General features: G+C 42.5%; 1 protein-coding gene across 1 annotated transcript in view; it reads left to right on the top strand.

Moving 5' to 3' along the window:
* The window catches only part of ADCY9 (adenylate cyclase 9), a 165,633-nt gene that overhangs the window by 120,948 nt on the left and 17,874 nt on the right, over positions 1 to 26,811 (top strand). The window contains exon 2 of the mRNA XM_073636578.1: positions 11,726 to 11,916. Coding sequence (XP_073492679.1) covers positions 11,726 to 11,916 — 191 coding nt within the window. The remainder of the gene's footprint in view (positions 1 to 11,725; positions 11,917 to 26,811) is intronic.

Here is a 26,811-nt window from a genome sequence, read left to right as displayed (position 1 = left end):
GAAACAAAATATAAGGCCCCTATTGTGCTCAATCTGTGGCCCTTTAGCACTTATTGTGTGGTCCTTGGGCCCCCTGTAGTCATTATCCCTCTTTCGGTGTTTACTCAAGCCAGTAAAGGAAAAATATTCTTTAGACTGGCTTCTGGTAGATAAATGGTTTAGTTTATTTCTTCCACCCTATCTTAAAGGAGAAATACAGCCATGTCTGTGACCCATTTTTAGTAGACAGCTGGCAGAAGCCTGCTGTCAGCTAACGTCACAGAGCCAGCCCAGGCTGGGGCAGGGTCGTGACAATAAAGTCGGGATCCGCCCACATTCCTGGACCAGCACCCGGCTCAGCCTCTCAGCGAGCCACTGAGAGCCTGCCACTCCCATCCCCTCCACAGCCCAGCGCTCCAGTGAGCACAGGCGGGGACGAGGGTAGTGGGGGTGGTGGCAAAGCAGAGAGCGGTGACTGACAGTCACCAGCTCTCTGCTCACGGAGATCTGAGAATCGAGCGATCATCTGTGTTTGGTTGTTCGGTTCTCAGCCTTAGAGCCAGCAGGGGACAGATGCTGCATCCACCTAGGTAAGTGTGATTTTTGAAAAAAAAAAGCCTTATGCCGCATACACACGATCTGACTTCTGATGGCTTTTCCGACGGGATTCCGCTCAAGCTTGGCTTGCATACACGCGGTCACACAAAAGTGTGAACTTTCAACCGTCAAGAACGCGGTGACGTACAACACTACGACGAGCCGAGAAAATGAAGTTCAGTGCTTCCGAGCATGCGTCGAATTGTTTCCGAGCATGCATAGGAATTTTGCGCTTCGGAATTGCATTTTCGGATAGGAACTTTTTCCGACCGAAAAATTAAGAACATGCTCTCAATCTTTTTTGGCTGGAATTCGGCCAGCAAAAGTCCGATGGAGAATACACACGGCCGCATTTTCTGACGAAAAGCTCTCATCGGTCTTTTGCTGGCCAAAATTCAGATCGTGTGTACGCGGCATAACTTCTCTTTTTAAGTTTTCTGTACAATGCTTTTCCTTTTTTTTTTTTTTTTTAACACAATGTGCAATGAATGCCATTTTTCTGCACTTGATCAACGTCAGTCACCAAAAGTGCACAAAGAAAACAATTGTTTTCTATGTGCCTGTTCACACTACAATGCTGCCTTGAAGAAAGTTGCTGCGGAAAAATTGATTGACGGCGGGGGGGCGATTGGCAAGCGGTTAAGTGACATGACAGGGGTGTGTCTTATGCCTGTATATGTTTGCTAATAGGTGTCCCTCGTTCCCATTTCAAAAAGTTGGTAGGTATGCCTGAATCCATAGAAATTATTAAAATTATATATAAATAAAGTTAAAAAATAAAAAAATAGTGCCTCATCACCGCCACACATCAGTGATGGAAGTGCTCCACCATCAGCACACAACAATGACCAGCTTGCTGGCTAAGCTGGTCATTTTAACCACTTCGGCCCCGGAAGGTTTTTATCCCCTTAATGACCAGGCCATTTTTTGCGATACGGCACTGCAATAATTTAACTGACAATTGCGCGGTCATGCAACGTTGTACCCAAATAAAATTGATGTCCTTTATTTACCACAAATAGAACTTTCTTTTGGTGGTATTTGATCACCTCTGCGGTTTTTATTTCTTGCGCTTTAAACAAAAAAAAACATATCCAATAAAGAAATGTAAAAAACCTAATGGAAGTGCCCCACCATCAGCACACAACACTGATCAGCTTGCTGGCTAAGCTGGTCATTTTAACCACTTCAGCCCCGGAAGGTTTTTATCCCCTTAGTGACCAGACCATTTTTTGCGATACGGCACTGCGTTAATTTAACTGACAATTGCGCGGTCATGCAACGTTGTACCCAAACAAAATTGACGTCCTTTTTTTCCCACAAATAGAGCTTTCTTTTGGTGGTATTTGATCACCTCTGTGGTTTTTATTTTTTGCGCTATAGACAAAAAAAGACAGACTATTTTGAAAAAAAAACATGATTTTTTACTTTTTGCTATAATAAATAGCCCCCAAAAATATATAAAAAAAACAAATTTCATCATCAATTTAGACCAATATGTATTCTGTTACATATTTTTGGTAAAAAAAATCCCAATAAGCGTATATTGATTGGTTTTTGCAAAAAGTTATAGCCTCTACAAATTATCACATAGATTAAGGGACCCTTTTTAAATTTTTTTATTTTTTACTAGTAATGGCGGCGATCAGCGATTTTTAGAGGGACTGCGACATTGCAGCGGACAAATCTGACACTGAGCCCTTGTTCTCGGTGCCGCACCGATTTAAAAAAGTAATTTCTGTACAAATTTTTGCGATTTCGGGGTGAGATTTCCATTGACATCTGTGCATAGATGTCTGCGAAATTGGGACTGACATGCGTAGTGAAATTGTGCGAGTTCAGCTGAACTCGCACGGCTTCATTCTCGCAGCTCAGTGTGAACCAGGGCTAATTGACACTTTTTGGAAACCAGTGACACCAATACAGTGAGCGGTGAAAAAAATTTCAGTGTCACTGTAAATGACACTGGCAGGGAAGGGGTTAACATCAGGGGTAATCAAAGGATTAAGTGTGCTCCTAGGGAGTGATTTCTAACTGTATGGGGGATGGCTTAATTGGAGGAAGAGAGAGATCTGTGTTCCTGATTAGCAGGAAGACAAGGTCTCTCTCTTCCTCTCTGACAGATTGGCGGTCTGCCTTGTTAACATAGGCAGACCTCCGTTCTGCCTCTCCAGCAGATGATCAGTGGGTCCCAGTGGCCATCGCGGCCTCCAGAACCACTGATTGGCTCCCGCCCCAGCGGTGCAACAGAAATCACGTACAGGTACGGAATTTTGCGCTTAGGGGCCGTCCTGCCACAGTACATGTACGTGGGGCAGTCCTATAAGTGGTTGAGCACATGACAAGGTTGAACTGGCCCTTTATGGGGGTTTTTTTTTGTAACGGGTCTTGCTGAGAGAAATATCAAATGTGGCATGAGTAATTTTTAGGGGGCTGTAAGTGCACAAAGCATTGATTTTTTTCTTTTTTTTACTTTAGATACATAGGAAAGTCCTCTCTTAGACAGTTGTCACTGTCCCTCCATCCAATTCTGGCAATCGCAATGCATTTTTGGAGCTGTTTCATGGTGTCGTTAATTTAACATTGAAATGTGCAGAAGATCATATGAATGCCGTGCAATTTCAATGCTGGAAACACACAGAATTCGCTACGTTTCCCTCATCGCATCAGTGTGAACTAAGGCTAAAAGTCAGAATTCTGAGTTTCAAAGTCAGAATTCTGAGATTAAAAGTCAAAATTTTTAATCTCAGAATTCTGACTTTGAAACTCAGAATTCTGACTTTTAATCTCATAATTCTAATTATGAAACTCAGAATTCTAACTAAATCTCAAAATTCTAGTTTTGAACTTTAGGCTTCTAATGTTTAATCTCAGAATTTTAACTTTGAAACTCAGATTTCTGACTTTTAATCTCAGAATTCGAACTTTGAAACTCAGGATTCTGACTTTTAATCTCAGAATTCTGATTTTAAAACTCAGAATTTGTTTAATACATTTTAGGATGGCCCCAGGGCTCTTCTGTACTTTTCTACTCCATCCAGAATTTAAAATACTTGGCTTTAGATATACTTTCAAGGGGACCTTCGTCCTACCTACCAAAAAAAACAAAAAACTCTCCCCTCTCTAATTATTGCCCTTGTATACTAATTAGTATTTACTGTATACTAATTAGTAATTACTAATTACTAAATAGCCAAAGTTCACCTTGTGCTACTCTTCATCCTGCTGCCATCTTTAGTAACACTTTAAAACTCAGAGCAATTCACAAATGCCTCTGCATGGAAGGCCGTTTTTACTTATTTGATCATAATGATCAGACGAAAAATATTTGCACATAGAAAGCCTTCCTTATCAGGGAGTATATTTATCTACAAGCTCCAGCTAACAAATGCATTCTGCAATCGATTGTACAGATTGATCTAGTCTGCCCTGTTTTTTTTTCGAGGATGGGAAAGGCGCCAAATGTAAGAATAAAATGTTCTTTATCGGGTTAGTGGTTATTATATTGAGAATAATTTATTATCAGTGAAGCCTTAATCAATGTTCCTAGAAAGAGCCACTGTCTTTATCTCATGTCGCAAGGAAGTATTTTTTTTTAAAGATTCGTTATATATGGACTAAATATTCTCACTTTAACTTTGCATTTGAAGAATACAGTAACTCCAACTAAATATATTATTTCCGTTTTGGCTGGGCAGTATAGGTCATGACTTATCTGAGGCTCAGTAGCCCCCTCTCCACCTTTGAAGCACCCCAGAACATGTCTTGACATACTAGACTAGGTCCTCTTTATCCTTTAGAGGTGGATGTATCCTGAATGCTATAAAAATCAGTGTCATGTAATGACATAGCGCCACTCTCAGCGCTCACATGAGGTGGGTTGAATGACTGAGCGTCATTCGACCTAGGAGAAGATCCCTGAATGGATGAGTCTGCGGGGAGGGGGTGGGGGCAGTGCTAGAGAGGAGGTGAGTATAGCAGCTGTAGCTCCTCTTTTATACATACACAGTGGGTATAAAAAAAGAAATAAAAAAGAATCACCCCCCCCCCCTTTTAAAATAATCAAATTTTGTTCCTTTGCAGCCTGAAATTAAGACAGGCACCGTTTTTGTTTTATCCAGCTGTATTTACTCAGTGCAACTTATAACTTCCAAGTGAAAGATATAACACCAACATGTCAGAAAAAATAAATCAATAACAGAATCACTGAGAAAAAGAATCACCCACTTGTGTCAGTATTTTGTTGAACCACCTTTTGCTTTAATTACAGCCGTTGGGATTTGTCTCTACTAACTTTGCACATCTAGACTTTGCAACATTTGCCCCACTCTTCTTTGCAGAACTCCTCAAGTTCAGTTAAATTTCAGAGTAACCATTTGGACTGCAGTCTTCAAGTCATTCCACAGGTTTTCAATGTTAATGCCGCGTACACACGACCGGTTTTGCCATCGGAATAAACTCCAAAATTTTCTCCGACGGAATTCCCTTCAAGCGGTCTTGCCTACACACGGCAGTGGTTTATTTAGGTTTTGTGCTGCCCTAGGCCTGACTAAACGCATGCACCCCCCTAATTTAAATACAACCCACCCCATCCTGCCGAGGCCACACCCCTTCCTGTTTAAGACGCACCCTATCATCTGTAAACAACACCCCTTCCTCTTTAGGCTCATTTGGCACCTTTCAGGGGGGAACGGGTACCTGTTTCTGACAGGTACCCTTCCCCACTTCTGGAAAACTGCGCTGTCCCCTCTGAAGTTTGCCCCCCCTCCTCCTTCCTCCACTGGGCCATTCAGAAAGTGCAACACGCTTCGCACATGTGCAGTAGGGAACCGGTCGGTTTCCCTTACCATGAATGATAGTGGCAAAACCCGAGAGCCAATCCAAAAATCGGCTGAGGTGTCGACATCGCTGAATCCCTGGACAGGTAAGTGTCCTAATATTAAAAGTCAGCAGCTACAGTATTTTTAGCTGCTGAGTTTTAATGCTATCACGGGGGGGGGGGGGTCTCACTGTGCCCATCAAACGCAGTCACTGTGCCCATCAAATGCAGCCACTGTGCCCATCAAATGCAGCCACTGTGCCCATCAAATGCAGCCACTGTGCCCATCAAATGCAGCCACTGTGCCCTCAAACGCAGCCACTGTACCCATCAAACGCTGCCACTGTGCTATCAATTGCAGCCACTGTGCCCATCAAACGCTGCCACTGTGCTATCAAACGTAGCCACTGTGCCATCAAACGTAGCCACTGTGCCATCAAACGCAGCCACTGTGCCCATCAATTGCAGCCACTGTGCCCCATCAAACACAGCCACTGTGCCCCATCAAACGCAGCCACTGTGCCATCAAACGTAGCCACTGTGCCATCAAACGTAGCCATTGTGCCATCAAACGCAGCCACTGTGCCCTCAAACGCAGCCACCGCGCCATCAAATGCAGCCACCTCGCCATCAAATACTGCCACCGCGCCATCAAATACTGCCACCGCGCCATCAAATGCTGCCACCGCGCCATCAAATGCTGCCACCGTGCTATCAAACGCAGCCACTGTGCTATCAAACGCAGCCACTGTGCCCCATCAAACGCAGCCACTGTGCCCCATCAAACGCAGCCACTGTGCCATCAAACGTAGCCACTGTGCCCATCAATTGCAGCCACTGTGCCCATCAATTGCAGCCACTGTGCCCATCAAATGCAGCCACTGTGCCCCATCAAACGCAGCCACTGTGCCCCATCAAACGCAGCCACTGTGCCCCATCAAACGCAGCCACTGTGCCATCAAACGCAGCCACTGTGCCCTCAAACGCAGCCACTGTGCCCATCAAACGCAGTCACTGTGCCCATCAAATGCAGCCACCGCGCCATCAAATGCAGCCACCGTGCCATCAAACGTAGCCATTGTGCCCTCAAATGCAGCCACTGTGCCCATCAAATGCTGCCACTGTGCCCATCAAATGCTGCCACTGTGCCCATCAAATTCTGCCACCGTGCCCATCAAATTCTGCCACTGTGCCCATCAAATTCTGCCAGTGCCCATCAAATGCTGCCAGTGCCCATAACACTGATATACTTTATTAAATCATTGTACCTGCTGTCCTGGGGGTTTCCTTCATGCTCCTCTCTCTCCTGACGTCACAGCCCCAGGGCCGAGGAGAAGATTCACTGCAGCAAAGCAGTGCAGGGGAGGGTAGGCGGAGCTTAAGGCTCCACCTGTCACCTGTTGGTTATGGGGGCGCGAGTGACACACGGCGCCCCCCCATGAGCGAAAGCCCCCCCACTCGTCTTGCTGATTCCCGACTCCCGCTGCCGCCTCCCGCACACATGCAGCGCACGGCGGCCGGCTTTCTGTAGCGGCGCCGTGGTGTATGGGCGTGCTTGTCAGAGGGTGGAGGTGTGTATCTCACGCCCCCTACTCTGACAAGCACGCCCATACACCACGGCGCCGCTACAGAAAGCCGGCCGCCGTGGGCTGCATGTGTGCGGGAGGCGGCAGCGGGAGCTGGGAATCAGCAAGCCGGGTGGGGGGGCTTTCTCTCATGCGGGGGGGGCGGCCCTTTTTGCCGCCCCCCGCAAAGTGCCGCCCTAGGCCTAGGCCTAGTCGGCCTAGGCCAAAACACAGCCCTGACACACGGTCAACCCAAAGTCCGACCGTCAAGAAAGCGGTGGTGTACAACACTTATGACTAGAAAAAGGAAGTTCAATAGCCAGTGGCCAATAGCTTCCGTCTCGTACTTGCTTCACAGCATGCGTCGTTTTTGGTCCATCAGAACAGCATACAAACGGGCGGTTTTCCTGATAGGAATTGGTTCCGTCGGAAATATTTAGAACATGTTCTATTTCTAGGTCCGTCAGAATTTTCGAAAAAAAAAGGCAAATGAGGCCTACACACGATCGGACTAGACAATGAAAAGCATCTGTCGGACTTTTTCTGTCGGACATTCCGCTAGTGTGTATGCGGCTTAAGTCTGGGCTCTGACTTTCACACTTATACGACTTGTCCCACGATTCTGTACTGCAAAACCGTATGACAAGTCATTCTCCATGATTTTCAATGACTACCATTCATATTGGCACGGCTTTAAGTCGTGCCGACTTCAAAGTAGTCCCTGACTACTTTGATCCAACTTCCATGCAAGTTGATGTCCATAGACCTCAATGTTAAACCCTCAAGTAGCATGCAAATCGTACTTGAATAATATAGACACGATTTCAGTACGACTTTGTAAGCACAAGCTGAGAATGGTTAATGCCAAAGTTGTGACAAAGTTGTACAAAGTAGTACTGCTCCCAAATCGTGGCAGAATCGCGCAAAAACGTGATAAAATCGTGGCAAAATCGTGGCCGCGAAATCGCGGTAAAATCACGCGACTTTGAAGTCACACAAGTGTGAAAGGGGCCTAAGCCATGCAAGGACATTCACCTTTTTCTCCTTCAACCACCGAGTGGTCATCTTTGCTGTGCTTTGGGTCATTGTCATGTTGGAAGGTAAACCTTCTTCCCATTGACAATGCTCTGGCAGAAGGCAGCAGATTTTCCTCAAGAATTTGATGTTATTTTGCCCCATCCATTTTTCCTTCTATCCTGACAAGTGCTCCAGTCCCTGCTGCAGGGAAACACCCCCATAACAGGATATTACCACCTCCATGCTTTACTGTAGGAATGGTGTTATTTTGATAGTGAGGTGTATTGGATTTCTGCCAGACATATCGTTTGGTGTTGAGGCCAAATAATTAAATTTTAGTCTCATCTGACCATAACACCTTTTCCCATGTGGCCTCAGGGTCTTCAAGGTGCATTTTGGCAAAGCTCAGTAGTGACTGCATGTGGCCTTTCTTGAGGAGTGACTTTTTTCTTTCAACCCTCCCATACAAGCCACTTTTGTAGAGAATTTGTGATATTGTTGTCACATGCACACAATGACCACTCTGTCATAAATTCCTGCAACTGCTTCAGAGTTGCTGTAGGCCTCTTGGTAGCTTCTCTGACCAAATACCTTCCACCTCTCAATAATAGACTTCACTGTGCTTCTAGGCATTGATAAAGCCTTTGAATTTTTTTTTGTATCCATCTCCTGTCCTTCTGACACAGCTGATCACAGATTGGGGTAAAGTGCCAATCACCTGGGCTCTTTACCATGTGACCAGCTGTGTCCAATCACAGCTGATCACAGTGTAAACAGGATTTCCCAGTTATCAGCATTCCTCTCCTCACGCTGATAGTGTGTGAAAAGAGGAGAGCAGATAACTGGCAAATCCACACAGGGGACATCTACACTGATGATCAGGGAACTGATGATCAATGCAGCCCCAGCACTGCCCACCAGTGCTGCCAATCAGTGTCCACCAGTGACGCTGATTCATGCCTATCATGCCGGATATCAGTACCGCCTCATAAGTGCAGCCTATTAGTGCCCATCAGTGCAGCCTCATCAGCGCACATCAGTGAAGGAGAAAAATTACTTATTTACAAAATGTTCTAACAGAAATTAAGAATTTTTTTTTCTACATTTTCGTGCTTTTTTCTTGTAGCCTCCCTGGCGCTATTCCCGAGTGTGGCTCGGGGTTAAAATTCAGTACCATTAGCGGTAACCCCGAGCCACACTCGGGATCGCATTGCAGGATCCTGGGGCGGCTTTACTTACCTTGTCCCCGGGATCCTGCGATGTCCCCCGCAGTGTCCGAGGGCTCCGTCCTTCTCCGAAGCCTCTCCGTGCCAGGCTCCGTTCCCTGCGAGCGGCGCGACGCACGGGGGCGGAGCCTGGCGGCAAATTCAAAAAAATGTCAAAATCATAACACATACAGTACTGTAATCTTACAGATTACAGTACTGTATGAAATGATTTCACATCCCTTTTGTCCCCAGTGCTCTGGGCCATGCCATGCATGCAGTTTTACATGATATACACTGTTCTTTCTGCCTGGAAACTGGAGATTGTCCATAGCAACCAAAAAGTGTCCCTTTACGTCAAAAGTGGCTTTAGACCAGCTAGAAAACAGCGATAGTAAATTAGAACACTTGCAGAATTGAGCGATAGTGAATTGTGGGGAAATTTATTTTATTACTATTTTTTTAAATTTTTTTTAATTATTTATTTTTATTTATTATATTATAATTTATGTTTTTGTGTTTCAAACTTTATCATACCCGGGATATCTACTAGACTCTTGTTTGGACAGATTTAAGTGTGTTATTGTTAAGATTTACAGACCTACAATATAAAACGCCAAATTTCCATGCAAAATAATTGTACCGCTTTCAGCACCTAAAATCCGAAGAATCATACCGCCAGGGAGGTTAAATTACATTTGGGTGGAGTGTTGCATGACCGCTCAATTGTCATTCAAATCGCGGCATCACTGAAAGCTGAAAATTGGCCTGGGCAGGAAGGGGGTGAAAGTACCCTTGTTACTCACTGTGAAACCTAAGGGGAGTAATCCTCCACATTGTGCAAAAAGGCTGTTTGATCCTGTCTTCTCTGATCCTCCCCATATTCCACTGTCCCCAATCCATCTCCTGATAAGACAGAGCCTTTGGAGTCACTCTGCACATGCACAGTTTGGTGTGTATTGCTAGAGAGTTGTTTTTTTTTCTTCGGAGGGTGCATGTGATCAGCACAGGGCCAATCAGCAATGACCAGACAGAGGGTTGGGGTCCTGCAGCCTCATAGGTTCACAGTCTTCACAGCCTCACAGTCAGAGTAAAATAAAAACTCCTCCTACAAGCTTTAACCAGACACTGATAGAAATCACAAGACTGCTATATCCTGCTGATGAGAAAAGGTATTTAGCAGTTTATATTTACTAAAATGATTGCATTTCCATGTTCTGTGTACTATGGGAGACCAGATATAGTGAATGCAGGTCCTGGGTTTAGTAACACTTTAATTTTTTTTTATTTTCACTTTAAGTCCTAATAATAATTGTCAGTGGAACAGACAGTGAGGAGTATTCCTACCATTGGCAGCTGTCACTGGCACATACAGTGGAAGTTAACCCCGTCATTAACAGTTGTCACTGGCACAGACAAAAGGGTAATCTCAATATTGACAATTGTCGCTGGCACAGTGTAGATATCCCACCACTGACAGTTGTCACTGGCATAGACAGAGAGATAATCCCACCATTGCCAGTTATAACTGGCACACACAGTAAGAGGTAACTGTGCTATTAAATGTTGCCACTGGCACAGACAGAGGGGTTATCCCACCATTGACAGTTGTCATAGAAGATAAATAGAGATCTTACAATAGGGACCCTGACTGTCAAATGTAGGATTTCCTCTCCGTTCTTGATCCGTCACAAGGACAGGATGTAAGGGAAATGTGAACAATAAAAAGATGATAGGGGATCAATCCTCTCCCAACTCTTTACAAACAAGAAGATACTTGGAGATCCTCTTAATACAAAGAAAAAAAACAGGCACTCTAAGAACGTTGCAACCTAACAGTTCCTTTAAGTTTGGAGGATTCAGAGTTGGGGAAGTAGACAGTGCAATCTGCAAATCTTTCCACAATATAAACTTCAAAATTTTAGGAGAAAGCAACAAATGTGAATCGTGTAACGCATGCAATTCTCGCCTTTCCATGTGTACATTTCTAGACTCCAGCCCTTCTGCCCTGTACACACGATCGGACATTGATCGGACATTCCGACATCAAAATCCATTGGATTTTTTCCGACGGATTTTGGGCCAAACTTGTCTTGCATACACACGGTCGCACAAAGTTGTCGGAAAATCCGATCGGTAACGTAAAACACGTACGTCGGGACTATAAACGGGGCAGTAGCCAATAGCTTTCGTCTCTCAATTTATTCTGAGCATGCGTGGCACTTTGTGCGTCGGATTTGTGTACACACGATCGGAATTTAAACGATCGGATTTTGTTGTCGGAAAATTTTATATCCTGCTCTCAAACTTTGTGTGTTGGAGATTCTGACGGAAAAAGTCCGATGGAGCCCACACACGATCGGAATTTCCAACAACACAATCCGATCGCACTTTTTCCATCGGAAAATCCGACCGTGTGTACAGGGCATAACAGTTAAAATTTTTTGTTCAGATGTAATATTACCACTACTTATTGTAATTGATAGTCCTTGCATTTGTCGGCAGTGCTTTGCTCACTATAGAATTGTGATTGTTTCTTACAGGCCTGAAGACTTACCTGATCTCAGGACGGAGGCCGCGCGTTCCAAGCTGCAGCTGTTCCCAGACTTTGCTTCCATTACAAGAGGGATCAGACCCTGGCAGTGGCTCACAGACTCCGCATGGTGTCGGGACCCTCCTCTCAGACAGTGCCAGTGACTCTCTCCTTCATTGCACACACATGGAAAGGCTAAAGGTAAGTGACACTCTGCACTGAGGTGTGTGATTCCCATTCAGGAACAAAGGCTGAACCTTTGATTGTACAGAAAGCTGAATATGATCGTCACATTTTTACAAGCTTACTGTTTTCTATTCTTTATTGTATTAAATATAGAGCTATATATAGCTTAGCGACTAAATGAAGCTCTATATGGCAATTACTCTGCCTCTAAGCTGTAATGCCCTGTACATTTTCCGACGGAGAAAGTGCGATCGGATTGTGTTGTCGGAAATTCCGATCGTGTGTGGACTTCATCAGGATTTCCGACACACAAAGTTTATAAGCAGGATATAAAATTTTCCGACAACTCAATCCGATCGTTGAAATTCCGATCGTGTGTACACAAATCCGACGCACAAAGTGCCACGCATGCTCAGAATATATTAAGAGATGAAAGCTATTGGCTACTGCCCCGTTTATAGTCCCGACGTACATGTTTTACACCACCGCGTTCAGAACGATCGGATTTTCCGACACCTTTGTGCGACCGTGTGTATGCAAGACAAGTTTGGCCCAAAATCCGTCGGAAAAAGTCAGACAGATTTTGTCGTCAGAATGTACGACCGTGTGTACAGGGCATTAGAAAGCAACTGATTTCCAACTTCAAGATCTCTGGGGGTGATTTACTAAATGCAAATACAGGCATACCCCACTTTTAAGTACACAATGGGTTTATTTACTAAAGCTGGAAAGTGCAAAATCAGGCTCACTTCTGCATAGAAACCAATGAGCTTCTAACCCCAGCTTGTTCAATTAAGCTTTGGTAATAAAACCTGGAAGCTCATTGGTTTCTATGCAGAAGTGAGCCTGATTTTGCACTTTCCATCTTGAGTGCCGGTTCACACTAGACGCTGCACGACTTGCAGGTCGCCTCACCGAGGCGACCTGCACACGACTACCGGGGCGACTTGCAAGACGACTTCAGTATAGAAGTCTATGCAAGTCGCCCCCAAAGTAGTACAGGAACCTTTCTTCTAAGTCGGAGCGACTTGCGTCGCTCCGATTAGAACGGTTCCATTGTACAGAACGGGAGGCGACTTGTCAGGCGGCTAGGTCGCCTGACAAGTCGCCCCCGTGTGAACCGGCCCTTAGTAAATAAACCCCATTGTGTACTTAAAAGTGGGGTATGCCTGTAGACTGTGCACTTTGCAAAGTGCAGTTGCACTCTGTAAGTGTAGTTGCTCCAGAGCTTAGTAAATGAGGCAAGGTTTTACTTTGCAAAGAATACCCAATCATGTGCAAGGAAAATAAAAAAAAATGCATTTTTTTCTTTTACATGATTGGATGATGAGAGTCAGCAGAGCTCCTACTCATTTATTAAGCTCTGGTGCAACTGCTCTTGCAGTCTATTTGCCTTTAGTAAATCAACCCCTTTAAGTTAGCTGACTCACTGCAAATAATGCATTCCCTATGTGGCTGATATCTAATATCAGCAGCTGATAGCTCAACTATTTCAACCACCTCCCTACCGCCAAGTTGCATAAAAAACAGGGGTGGGGGGAATGTATTTTTGGATAAATGTTTATATGCAGAAATTAGATGCAGATCGTCTTTAGACAGCTCAGATCAGACTATAGGCACGGAGCCAATTCAATTAAAAATATTAAGAGTCAAAACAGCACATCACTAAAAATGACTTGGCAATGAAGTGATATATAGAGACCGGTACACAAGTGGTTAAAGTGTGAATGTCTGCCCAGACTATGGACGGTTTTTTTTTTTTACATATTCCTAACAATCAGTAAAATAGCTTTAAAACACAAACTTGAGCCATCTGTAGCAGCAGGCACTGTGGAGAAATTCGTCATCAAAAATCTTCTTAAAAAAGTTTTCATACCCCTTGAATTTTTCCACATTTTGTCATGTTACAACCAAAATGTAAATGTATTTTATTGGGATTTTACATCATAGACCAACACAAAGTTGCACATAATTGTGAAGTGGAAGGAAAATGATAAATTGTTTTCAAATTTTTTTACAAATAAGTATTTGAAAAGTGTGGCGTGCATTTGTATTCAACCCCCTTTACTCTATTACCCATAACTAAAATCTAGCGGAACCAATTGCCTTCAAAAGTCACCTAATTAGTAAATAGAGTCCACCTGTGTGTAATTTATTCTCAGTATAAATACAGCTGTTCTGAGAAGCCCTCAGAGGTTTGCTAGAGAACCTTAGTGAACAAAAAGCATCATGAAGGCCAAAGAACGCGCCAGACAGGTCAGTGATAAAATTGTGGAGAATTTTAAAGCAGGGTTAGGTTATAAAAAAAAAATATCCCAAGCTTAAAACATCTCAACGGAGCACTGTTCAATTCATCATCCCTATGTCACAACAGCAAACCTGCCAAGGCATGGCCCTCCACCTAAACTGACAGGCCGGGCAAGGAGAGCATTAATCAGAGAAGTAGTCCATGGTAACTCTGGAGGAGCTGCAGAGATCCGCAGCTCTGGTGGGAGAAATCTGGCCTTTATGGAAGAGTGGCAAGAAGAAAACCATAAGAAGTCCTGTTTGCAGTTTGCGAGAAGCCATGTGGGCGACACAACAAACATGTGGAAGAAGGTGCTCTGGTCAGATGAAACCAAAATTTAACTTTTTGGCCTAAAAGCAAAACGCTATGTGTGGCAGAAAACTAACGCTGCACATCTCCCTGAACACACCATCCCCACCGTGAAACATGGTGGTGGCAGCATCATGTTGTGGGGATGCTTTTCTTCAGCAGGGACAGGGAAGCTGGTCAGAATTTATGGGAAGATGGATGGAGCCAAATACAGGGCAATCTTAGAAGAAAACCTGTTAGAGACTGCAAAAGACCTGAGACTGGGGGGAGGTTCACCTTCCAGCAGGACAACAACCCTAAACATACAGCCAGAGCTACAATGGAATTGTTTAGATCAAAGCATATTCATGTGTTAGAATGACCCAGTCAAAGTCCAAACCTAAATCCAATTGAGAATCTGTGGCAAGGCTTGAAAATTGCTGTTCACGACAGGAGGCGGAGCCTAGCGGAGCAGACATGCATTGTTAGAGCTCCACACCGCTGAGGAGAGAAGAGAAGGACAAAGCGGAGCCTGCAGGCTCAAAAGGTATCCATTTGAACCTTTTTGCCCCAGGGAACAAACTGTGAAAGTTTGGGCAGGAAATATGGTACTGGGAGGAAGCCGTGGCAGAAATAAAAATCACCTCACAAAGAGCTCACAGGCACTCACTGCAGCTGAAGCAGCTCCAGTCACCTCACAAGATACAGCATCAGGGCGCTCTCACAGACAGAAAATGTCACAGCAAGACTCTCCATTTGAGTCAGATACAGAACAAATCCTCTCACAAACTTCTCCACAAGCCTCCTCAGCATCCCCAGTAATATTATTACAATTTGAAAAGATGCTTCATAAGGCTTTAAAACAAACCTCAGACCAAATAACAAAAAGCCTAACCAAAGAAATAAGAGAGCTGGGAAACCGCACCGCAGCCTTACAAATAAAAATGGATGAAATTGAAATTACAACCCAAGAAAATATAACAGAATTGGAACAATTAAAAGAAGAGAATTTAATACTTCAAACTAAGCTCGAAGATTACGAAAATAGAGCCAGACGTTCAAACTTGCGCATAAGGGGAATACCTGAAACTGTGACAGACCTGCAATCTACTATTACTGCTCTATTACAAGAACTAAAGCCAGATATCCCTATTGAACGTTTAGAACTGGACAGAGTACACAGAGCCCTCACAGCCAAAAAGAAAGACGGACCCCCACGTGATATAATCACAAAATTTCATTATTACAGAACGAAAGAACAAATACTAATTGCTGCAAGAGAAAAAAAGGAACTTAATTTTCAAGGACACAATTATCAAATTTTTGCTGACCTATCCCAACTTACTATTACTAAAAGACGATCCATGAAACCCCAACTAATGGAACTGCAACGCCACAACATTATGTATCAATGGGGCTTCCCCTTTTCAGTCAGATTTAACTACCAAGGTACAATTTACAGAAGCAGATCAGCAGATGAACTACAACAAACCCTTTTAAATTAAATCTGACAGAACCCACAAGCAGCAACACTCCCACACGCAGAAGAATGGCATCATCTTCACCTTCAAGCAGCACCCAGAAAATTTCAGAACAAAATGGGAATCATCATTCTCACAAAAGAGGCCGTTATACCACATCATCCATGGACCAAGAAGATTCAATGGACTGACATCCTAATTCCTGATATCTCTTCATTTATTATACTAAGAGATGGTTCTCTATAAAAAACCTGTATTTATAACTGAATGTGACTGCATTCTGATAGTCACACACTGTGTGGGATCATGTTACATTCCAGTTATATTTCTTATTACTTCTGATTCATATAGCCTTAGAATATATAAGTGAAATAAGGAAATTCTTGTTCAGTTATATATTTTCAGGTAATAACAATAGATTTATTACTTTTTAGGACAAATATGTTCAATAATCCAGAAGTAATGGAAGCTTTTTCTTTCTTCTCTTAAAACAAATATATTATTACCTAACTAGTTCCTAGAACTATGTTTTTGTTTATTCTAATCTGAAGCAATACAACCTCAATTTTATGAGTTAACATATCTAAACAGTTACATATGAATAAAATATGTAATTGTTTACTCTAAAAGGGTTAAAATCCCAAAATAATTCAAATTATCTTCATCAATACCAAAGTTATTAACAATACCTTTCTAACTGAATTATTTAGCCTAGGGCAAGACTAACCATATACAACCACCCTGGAATAAATAATTTCAACAAAAACTATATTCTGCACTCCAATTAATGAATCATCATTTTGATGTCTTTTGACATAGCACTTCTCTCCTGTAAGCGGAAGATCCGTGTACCCCCATTAGCCCTCCTCATTCTCCCAACCATATTATGTGGGAGTGTGACGAAGGCACTTATTCCCCTGAGAGAGATATTTATTCTCTTTCACGGGTAAATTGTGATTACTTGCAAAAAATAATTTATACAATGTATCATCTAATCTCATATGTTTTTTGTTTACTCTTTACTCCAGAATTCACTGGTTTCTTTCCTATCTTTTCATCTCTTCAGTCCACACAGGTTGATCTGCGCAGTCAGCTCTGCATAACAAAAAGTAAGTCAAAACTATTTGATCTGTTGCCATGGCACCACTGAATATACTTTCCCTGAATGTACAGGGAATAAATGTCCCTCAAAAAAGGACCAAAGCCTTCCGTACTTTCCATAACAAGAAGGCCCACATAGTATGCCTCCAAGAAACACACTTCACCAAAGATTCTACTCCAAAATATATTTCTCCTTTTTATCAACAAATTTACACGGCTTCTGCCTGTACCAAACAAAGGGGTACTCTAATTACATTTCACCGATCCACACCATTCACCTTATCATCAGAAATTAAAGACCCAGAAGGTAGATACCTGATACTCATGGGTTATATAATGGATACAGCAATCACTGTGATTTCCTACTACGCTCCTAACAAACAACCTACACCATTCCTCTCACATATATTACAAGTGATTAATACACACAAAATAGGAACAGTGATAATGTGCGGGGATTCGAACCAGGTCCTCCTCCCATTTCTAGATAAATCACCTTTTACACCATCCAAAATAACCTCTAGATTACCTTTTTCTCAACTTCTTTCCAAATACAATCTGGTAGGTTCGTGGAGAGAAAGTAACCCAATGAAAAAGAAATTCACTTATTTCTCGCACCCTCATCAAACCTTCACCAGAATAGATCATATTTTTCTAACAATAGGAATGATACCAGAAATTATTGCATCAGATATAATTCCGATTCCGTGGTCTGACCATAATGCAGTATACACTACTATAGCCTCAGCCACACCAAAAGCGCATGACCCAACGTGGTACTTACCAGACATAATGCTCAAACACCCACTACATCAGATGGCCATTGAACAAGCTTTAAAGGAATACATATCAATTAATAATACAACAGACATTTCCCCAATAACACTGTGGGAAGCTCATAAGCCTGTCTTGCGTGGTACAATACAAAGACAAATGGCACTATTTAAACGGGAACGCAAAAATCTAGCAAAAAAACTAGAACTCAATTTTAATGCAGCCTACATATCATTTCAAGATAATCCATCTCAGAGTACAAAATCTCATCTGGAAAAATCTAGATTGGAATACGATCTATTTCTCACTGAGTCAGTTGATAAATCCCTCAAACGCTCCAAACACAATTTCTACATGAATACAAACAAACCAGGTACATATTTGGCTCGGGCATTAAATTCAACTAACAAATCTTTCAAACCAATACGTTTGAAATTATCAAAAAATGTTTACACTTGTAATCCAGTTAAAATAGTCCATAAATTTCACTCACATCTCGCAACTTTATACAAGACAAACAATGAATTTAATCCTACAGAGGCTGAATCCTTCTTCTCAAAAATAACCTTACCTGAGTTATCTCAGAATCAAAAAAGCAGTTTGGATGAGCCTATAACTATAGATGAAGTTGCTAACGCCATAAAAGACCTAAAACTTAACAAAAGACCAGGCCCAGACGGCTACTCGGCTTTATACTATAAAACATTCTCAGAAATACTCTCTCCCATTCTCACTGAAACTTTTAACAAACTTCTAGAAGGACATTCTTTCCGGCAAGAAACACTAATGGCAATTGTTTGTATGATCCCAAAACCCCTTTCTGATGATACTTCCTGTGTGAATTATCGGCCTATCTCTCTGTTAAACCTTGATATTAAATTATTAGCAAAAATAATAGCAAAACGCCTCAATAGCATTATAGGAAAATTAATACATAGAGATCAAGTAGGCTTCATGCCAAATAGACAGGCAGGCGATAATATACGCAGGGCAGTGTTATTGGCACATATTGCTAAAAAACTGAAAATCCCTTTATGTTTTCTATCTCTCGATATTAAGAGGGCATTTGACACAGTATCCTGGCAATATATGCAATATTCATTACAAAAATGGGGTTTTGGACCCCACTTTTTAACATGGATCAAAGCATTATATAATAAACCCAAAGCCTATATAAAATACGCTGGATACAAATCTGATGCCTTTAATATCGAAAGAGGTACCCGACAGGGTTGCCCATTATCTCCCTTATTATTTGCCCTTATACTCGAACCCATGGCCCAATACATCAGAACAAACCAAACTATAACTGGCATTGAAGTAGGAGGTATTACACACAAATTATGTATATTTGCAGACGATATATTACTTTTTCTATCATCACCACAGGTCTCTGGTCCTAACTTAATACCAGCTCTTGATGGATTTGCAGCCCTATCCGGCCTTATGATTAATCCTAAGAAATGCCTAGTGCTTAATATTTCGCTCACAAACATGGAATTGATCCCGGCTAGGGCTGCACTCCCATTCACATGGGCAGAAAAATCAATCCCAATATCTTAGAATTCATTTAACAGCATCTCATTCTGACTTATTCTCAACCAATTATCCTCCTGTATTAAGACAGATCACAAATCTAATAAAACAATGGTCGCAACTTCCTTTATCCTGGATAGGGAAGATTAATGCAATCAAAATGACTATTCTACCCAAATTGCTTTATCTATTCAGAGTCCTCCCTATTCCAATTCCTTCCTATTTTTTGAGAATAGTACAAAAAAGAGCAACTTCATTTATATGGGGCTCTTCTAAACCACGTATATCTATACACACACTACATCTTCCCAAAAATAAAGGAGGCCTGGGATACCCTAATTTTACTAACTACTACAGAGCAGCACATTTGGCCAGTCTGTCCAAATACCATGCAAAACAGGAAATCCCATTATGGGTATTTATAGAGGCTTCAGAAAATGACCCTCTATTAATATCAAACTTGTTATGGCTTGATCCTAAAGACCGCTTTAAAATTCATAATCCCATAACTAAACACTTCTTATCTCTCTGGGATAAACTAAAAACCAAATATCAGTTACAATCTCCACACAATCCTCTCCTTTCTTTTATCAGAAATCCGGCCTTTTATCCGGCATGGATCTACTCAAATTCTTTTAAAGCTTGGACAACATCAGGCATTCAGACACTAAATGACTTCATAGCATCTAAATCATTCCTTTCATTCCCATCGCTTAGAGAAAAATATGATCTACCAAACTCTGAGATATTTAGATATCTCCAAATCAAAAATTTCTATACACCATTCCTAAAGGGGGATACACCATTATCCCAATTATCCATTTTTGAATCAATCTGTACAAAAGATCCATTTGCTAAAGGTACAATTTCATCACTTTATAATCAATTATATGGAGTAGTAAATCTTAATAGACCCTCTTACGTTCAGAGGTGGGAGGAGGACCTGGGACGAACTTTAGAAGACACGGACTGGTCTAACATATGGCTCACATCTAAGTCATCCTCACCCAACATCTTAGCACTGGAGACAAATTATAAAGTCCTAACTCGCTGGTACCTTGTACCCGCTAGAGTGGCAAAATATTCACCTAATACCTCAGCTCTTTGTTTTCGAGGATGCCCAGAAATAGGCACACATTTACACATATGGTGGACGTGCCCAGTAATCCAAACCTTCTGGAAGGAAGTCTTCGTGATTGCATCTAAAATATTTAAAAAAATAATACAACCAGATCCATATATAACTTTACTTAATCTAAAACCGGAATGGTTAACACTCTCTCAATTCAAACTTATGATCCAACTAACAATGGCTGCAAAACAAACAGTGGCCAAAGCATGGAAATCTCCTACGTTGGTACTAGCAGAAACAATTCACAGAATGAATAATACAATGTCCCATGCTAAGATGGTAGCCATCGATCAAAATCAAATTCCAAAATTTGAAAAACTTTGGCATCCTTGGATAAAACAACAATTCCTGTCAAATTTCAATGACTCTGTCCTGTTGCCATGGTAACAGATTAAATGACTTACAGAGACACCCATTCTAAGGCTTCAAAGAGAACTAAAAAGAATAATAAACTGACGAGCGGGACAACCTTGTGGACCATACCTCTACCTTTCTACCCTTTTTCTTCTTTCTCTTTCCTTTTCTCCACCCTACGATTAAAGCTCATTATCAGAATTTATTTGACCTATATACACTCTACCTGTAAACAATATATATAGTAGGTATAAATCATTTAAATACCTACAAAAGTAACTAAGGAAATGATATATATCTTTAATTTAGGTTTACGTGAACCCAATGTTTAATATTTGAAATTTCATGATATTTACCTATATAATCCCTACTGTAAAACAATGAGCTTACTTTATAGATCCTTGTAATCTTACTTTATGTATCTTTATAATATTGTATACTCAATAAACTTCTTTTGACAAGGAAAATTGCTGTTCACAGACACTCTCCATCCAATCTGACAGAACTTGAGCTATTTTGCAAAGAAGAATGGGCAAAAATGTCACTCTCTAGATGTGCAAAGCTGGTAGGGACATCCCCGAAAAGACTTGCAGCTGTAATTGCAGCGAAAGGTGGTTCTAAAAAGTACTAACTCATTGGGGCTGAATACAAATGCACGCCATATTTTTCACATATTTATTTGTAAAAAATGTTGAAAACTATTATTTTCCTTCCACTTCACAATTATGTGCCACTTTGTGTTGGTCTATCACATAAAATTACAATGAAATTCATTTACGTTTTTGGTTATAATATGACAAAATGTGTAAAATCTCAAGGGGTATGAATACTTTTTCAAGGCACTCTATTCAAGTGAATGGGGCTTCTCTGCAAGCGCCCCGCAACTACACTATATTACCAAAAGTATTGGGATGCTTGCCATTACACGCACATGAACTTTAATGGCATCCCAGTCTTAGTCCGTAGGGTTCAATATTGAGCTGGCCCACCCTTTGCAGCTATAACAGCTTCAACTCTTCTGGGGAGGCTGTCCACAAGGTTTAGGAGTGTGTCTATGGGAATGTTTGACCATTGTTCCAGAAGTGCATTTGTGAGGTCAGGCACTGATGTTGGACGAGAAGGCCTGGCTTGCAGTCTCCACTCTAATTCATCCCAAAGGTGTTCTATCAGGTTGAGGTCATTTATGCATTTATGTATTTATAGAGATGAAAAAGTGCTGTGCTAAGATTATGATATAAAGTGACTTGTGTTAAATGAATAAATGGTAAATCACAATATGTAACTCAATACATGTATCCACGTATAAAATGTCAAAAACACATATATAGTGCAAATATATGAATGAACAATATACAACCAGAATCCATAGAGTGAGTTTATCATTAGATAAAAACATAAACGTCCATAAAGTGAAAGCCACTGGTGTTTAACTTGAATATTGATAGGAGAAACCTTGAAAGGTCCAATCAAGAGATCACCACAATGTACATATCCACCATCTACACAGGGTTGAATGCGCTTACCGAAATTCATGGACTCCAATGCTATCAGCGCAGAGTGAAACTGGCATCAGGAGAATGAGCTCTTCAAAGCTATAATCCGTAAGATGGGTCAGCCAATCAGATCCCACATCACTCAGGGAAAATAATTTCTCTTTCAATCCAGCAGCTCAGCCATCATAGAAACAAAAAATATCTCCACATAGTATAAAACCATTCATATAACATTTATTAAAAGGAATGAAGCACTTTCATCCAATAGGAACAAACAGGCATTTCATCAAATACTCCCATAAGCTTGGTTACAGATGTAGCAAGGAATGCAATGGCATGGATGAGCCTCGATCTGACACGTTTCGTCTAATAAGACATCATCTGGGGTGTGTCATCAAGACTTTGTGCAGGCCAGTCAAGTTCCTCCACTCCAAACTCGCTCATCCATGTCTTTATGAACCTTGCTTTGATCACTGGTCTAAATCATTTGGTGGAGGGGGTATTATAGTGCAGGGTTGTGTTTTAGAGTTTGGGCTTGGCCTCTTAGTTCCAGTGAAGGGAATTCTAAAGGCATCAGCATACCAAGACATTTTGGACAATTTAATGCACCCAACTTTGTGGGAACAGTTTGGGGATGAACCCTTCCTGTTCCAACATGACTGCGCACCAGTGCACAAAGCAAGGTCCATAAAGACATTGATGAATGAGTTTGGGGTGGAGGAACTTGACTGGCCTACAACCCAATAGAACACCATTGGGATGAATTAGAGTGGAGACTGCAAGCCAGGCCTTCTTGTCCACATCAGTGCCTGACCTCAAAAATGCTCTTCTTGAAGAATGGTCAAACATTCCCATAGACACACTCCTAAACCTTGTGGACAGCTTTCCTAGAAGAGCTGAAGCTGTTAGGGCTGCAAAGGTTGGGCCAACTCAATACTGAACCCTACGGACTAAAGCCTCGTACAAACGATCTGATTTTCGGCAGGGAATTGTGTGATGACAGACTGCCTAAAATCCGACCGTTAGAACGCTCCATCAGATAATTATTGGCCAACTTTCCGCCAACAAATGTTGGATGGCAGGCTAGTAAATTTTCGGCGGACAACGGTCTGTTGTCAGATTTTCATATCGTGAGTACACAAATCCGTCACACAAAAGTCCAAAGTACAAACACGCATGCTCGGAATCAATGCTCACCAAACACCACATTAGCAGAGGGTGCCCAAAGGGTGGTGCTCAAGAGCTGAAATTAGTGCATCACTACGTTCATGTTTGTTGGCTGACATTTGTATACCATTTGTATGCAAGACAAGTTCCTGGCACACGCCCTTTGGACAAAAATCTGATGCTTTGTCTGCCGAAAATCCGGTCATGTGTACGAGGCTTTAGACTGGGATGCCGATAAAGTTCATGTGCGTGTAAAGCCAGGTGTCCCAATACATTTAGTAATATAGTGTCTGTGCAATGCACATACAGGTGGTTGCAGTGCACTAGTGTGATACAACACCTCCTCACTGCCTATCAAATGTTCTATAAACAGTGATCTGAATGCAGATTGCTCTTCAGAGACCAAACAAGCCCTTTAGTAGCAGGAGCCTCCATATTTCTTCAGCATGTGTTAATTATAATATTTCTTGAATGACACAGAAGAACTTCACAGTTTGATTTCATGTGTTGCTGTTTAGTGTTAGAAAAGCCAAAAAAATGTCAAAGGATAAAAGGATTTCAAGTGACCACAGATTTAAAATACAATATTTTTGGAAACTGAAGGAGCTCAATTATATCCAAATGTTGTTTTCCTAAAAACTTGTTTTTACACAAATCGCCACGTAATATGTGTGTTTGGTGGCCCCTAAATAACTTTGGTATGCCGACTGTACACAAGTCAGATAGGGGTTAATGGTTGATCTCAGCAGGATGCTAAGAGATTGTCCCCAGGATAAATCCCCTGCCACCCTCTTTCCTCATTAGAAGCAATTAATTACAGCACCCCCGGGTCCTTCTCCCCATGGGTGTGTGGAAGGAGTGCAGCCTTAATGAGGCTCACATTGAATCCCAATCTATTAATGTCCCCGGGCTGCCTGCTGAGAGTGCGGCACAGCATACACATACACACATCATATCCCTAACTTTAAGGACGTGAGCACATCAATGTCACGTTTCCCACAATGCACCGAGCAGACCCCCATAGTTCTTTTGTGTGACCCTGTAGGACGATAAGCACCATTTTCAATGTGTTTTCAGTAGGTGCACTTCTTGTTTTGTTATTCTAATGTTTTCCAAAAAGTATTTTATTTTATTTTGGCACAATGATTTTTATTTTTTAATATTTTTTATTTCATATATATAAAATATTTTTGACAATTTAGAAAAATATATATTTTTATATTATATATTTTTTTCAGATGCATCAAATATTACAATTTTAAACAATGAAAAACTGCTGAATGGTTAGAATATCACAGCAAATTCATATTATACAGTTAGAGCTATCAACAACCATGTAGTACAAAGGAATTGCCTGATTGGATACTCATTGAATGGACAGTAAAGGCTATGTTCACCCCAGTCAAGGGTGCCCTGTGCTTTTAAAAATATTGTGTAGTTAAATTTGAAGTTTAACGTGATACTAAAGGCTTTTTTTTGTTAAAACAAATAAGAGATACAGTTTGGGAAAAAAGTATTTGATCCCCTGCTGATCGTGTACGTTTGCCCACGGATAAAGAAATAATCAGTCTATAATTTTAAGGGTAGGTTTATTTTAACAGTGAGAGACAAAATAACAACAAACATATCCAGAAAAACGCATTTAAAAAAGTTATAAATTGATTTGCATTTTAATGATTGAAATAAGTATTTGATCCCCTATTGCAGGTGTCTTCTATACAGGTAACGAGGTAAGATTAGGAGCACTCTCTTAAGGCTGGGTTCACACTGGTGCGACACGACAGCCGTCCTACTTTGGATCCGACTTTGCCCTGCGACATGAAGCCGGCATGTGTCCGACTTTCAATGAACGGGGATCCGACTTGGATCCCCGCCAATGCCGGCACTGTGTTTGGTATGAATCTTTAGGGGGGAACTCCGCGCCAAATTTTAAATAAAAAACCGGCATGGGTTCCCCCTCCAGAGGCATACCAGGCCCTTGGGTCTGGTATGGACCTTGAGGGGAACCCCCTACGCCGAAAAAACGGCGTGGGGGGTCGCCCCCAATCCATACCAGACCCTTATCCGAGCACGCAGCCCGGCCGGACAGGAATGGGGGTGGGGACGAGCGAGCGCCCCCCCCCTGAACCGTACCAGGCCGCATGCCCTCAACATGGGGGGTGGTGCCTTGGGGGAGGGGGGCGCGCTGCGGCCCCCCCACCCCAAAGCACCTTGTCCCCATGTTGATGAGGACAAGGGCCTCTTCCCGACAACCCTGGCCGTTGGTTGTCGGGGTCTGCGGGCGGGGGGCTTATCGGAATCCGGGAGCCCCCTTTAATAAGGGAGCCCCCAGATCCCGGCCCCCCACCCTATGTGAATGAGTATGGGGTACAGCGTACCCCTACCCATTCACCTAGGAAAAAAGTGTCAATTTAAAAAAAAACACTACACAGATTTTTAAAGCATTTTATTAGACAGCTCCGGGGGTCTTCTTCCGACTTCGGGGGTCTCTCCGGTTCTTCTCCACGCTCTCCGGATCTTCTGCCGGGCTCCTCCGCTCTCTTCTGCTCTTTTGCCGCTCTTTTGCTAAAGCGGAGGAGCCTGGTCTTCAATCTTCTGCCTTCTGCCCTCTTCTCCTGATGTTGACACGACGCTCTCCCCGGCTAGAATGCTCTCTGTGCGCTCTGCTCTGACTTATATAGGCGGTGACCCCGCCCCCTTATGCCGTCACAGTCCCTGGGCATGCTGGGACTGTGACGTTTTAGGGGGCGTGGTCATCACCCGATGACCACGCCCCCTTATGCCGTCACAGTCCCAGCATGCCCAGGGACTGTGACGGCATAAGGGGGCGGGGTCACCGCCTATATAAGTCAGAGCAGAGCGCACAGAGAGCATTCCAGCCGGGGAGAGCGTCGTGTCAACATCAGGAGAAGAGGGCAGAAGGCAGAAGGCAGAAGGCAGAAGGCAGAAGGCAGAAGATTGAAGACCAGGCTCCTCCGCTTTAGCAAAAGAGCGGCAAAAGAGCAGAAGAGAGCGGAGGAGCCCGGCAGAAGATCCAGAGAGCGTGGAGAAGAACCGGAGAGACCCCCGAAGTCGGAAGAAGACCCCCGGAGCTGTCTAATAAAATGCTTTAAAAATCTGTGTAGTGTTTTTTTTTAAATTGACACTTTTCCTAGGTGAATGGGTAGGGGTACGCTGTACCCCATACTCATTCACATAGGGTGGGGGGCCGGGATCTGGGGGCTCCCTTATTAAAGGGGGCTCCCGGATTCCGATAAGCCCCCGCCCGCAGACCCCGACAACCAACGGCCAGGGTTG

The sequence above is a fragment of the Aquarana catesbeiana genome, linkage group LG06, assembly GCF_042186555.1.
Source record: "Aquarana catesbeiana isolate 2022-GZ linkage group LG06, ASM4218655v1, whole genome shotgun sequence".
Lineage (NCBI taxonomy): Eukaryota > Metazoa > Chordata > Amphibia > Anura > Ranidae > Aquarana > Aquarana catesbeiana.
The sequence above is the reverse complement of the archived record's forward strand: the minus strand, read 5'-3'. Positions and strand labels throughout refer to the sequence as shown.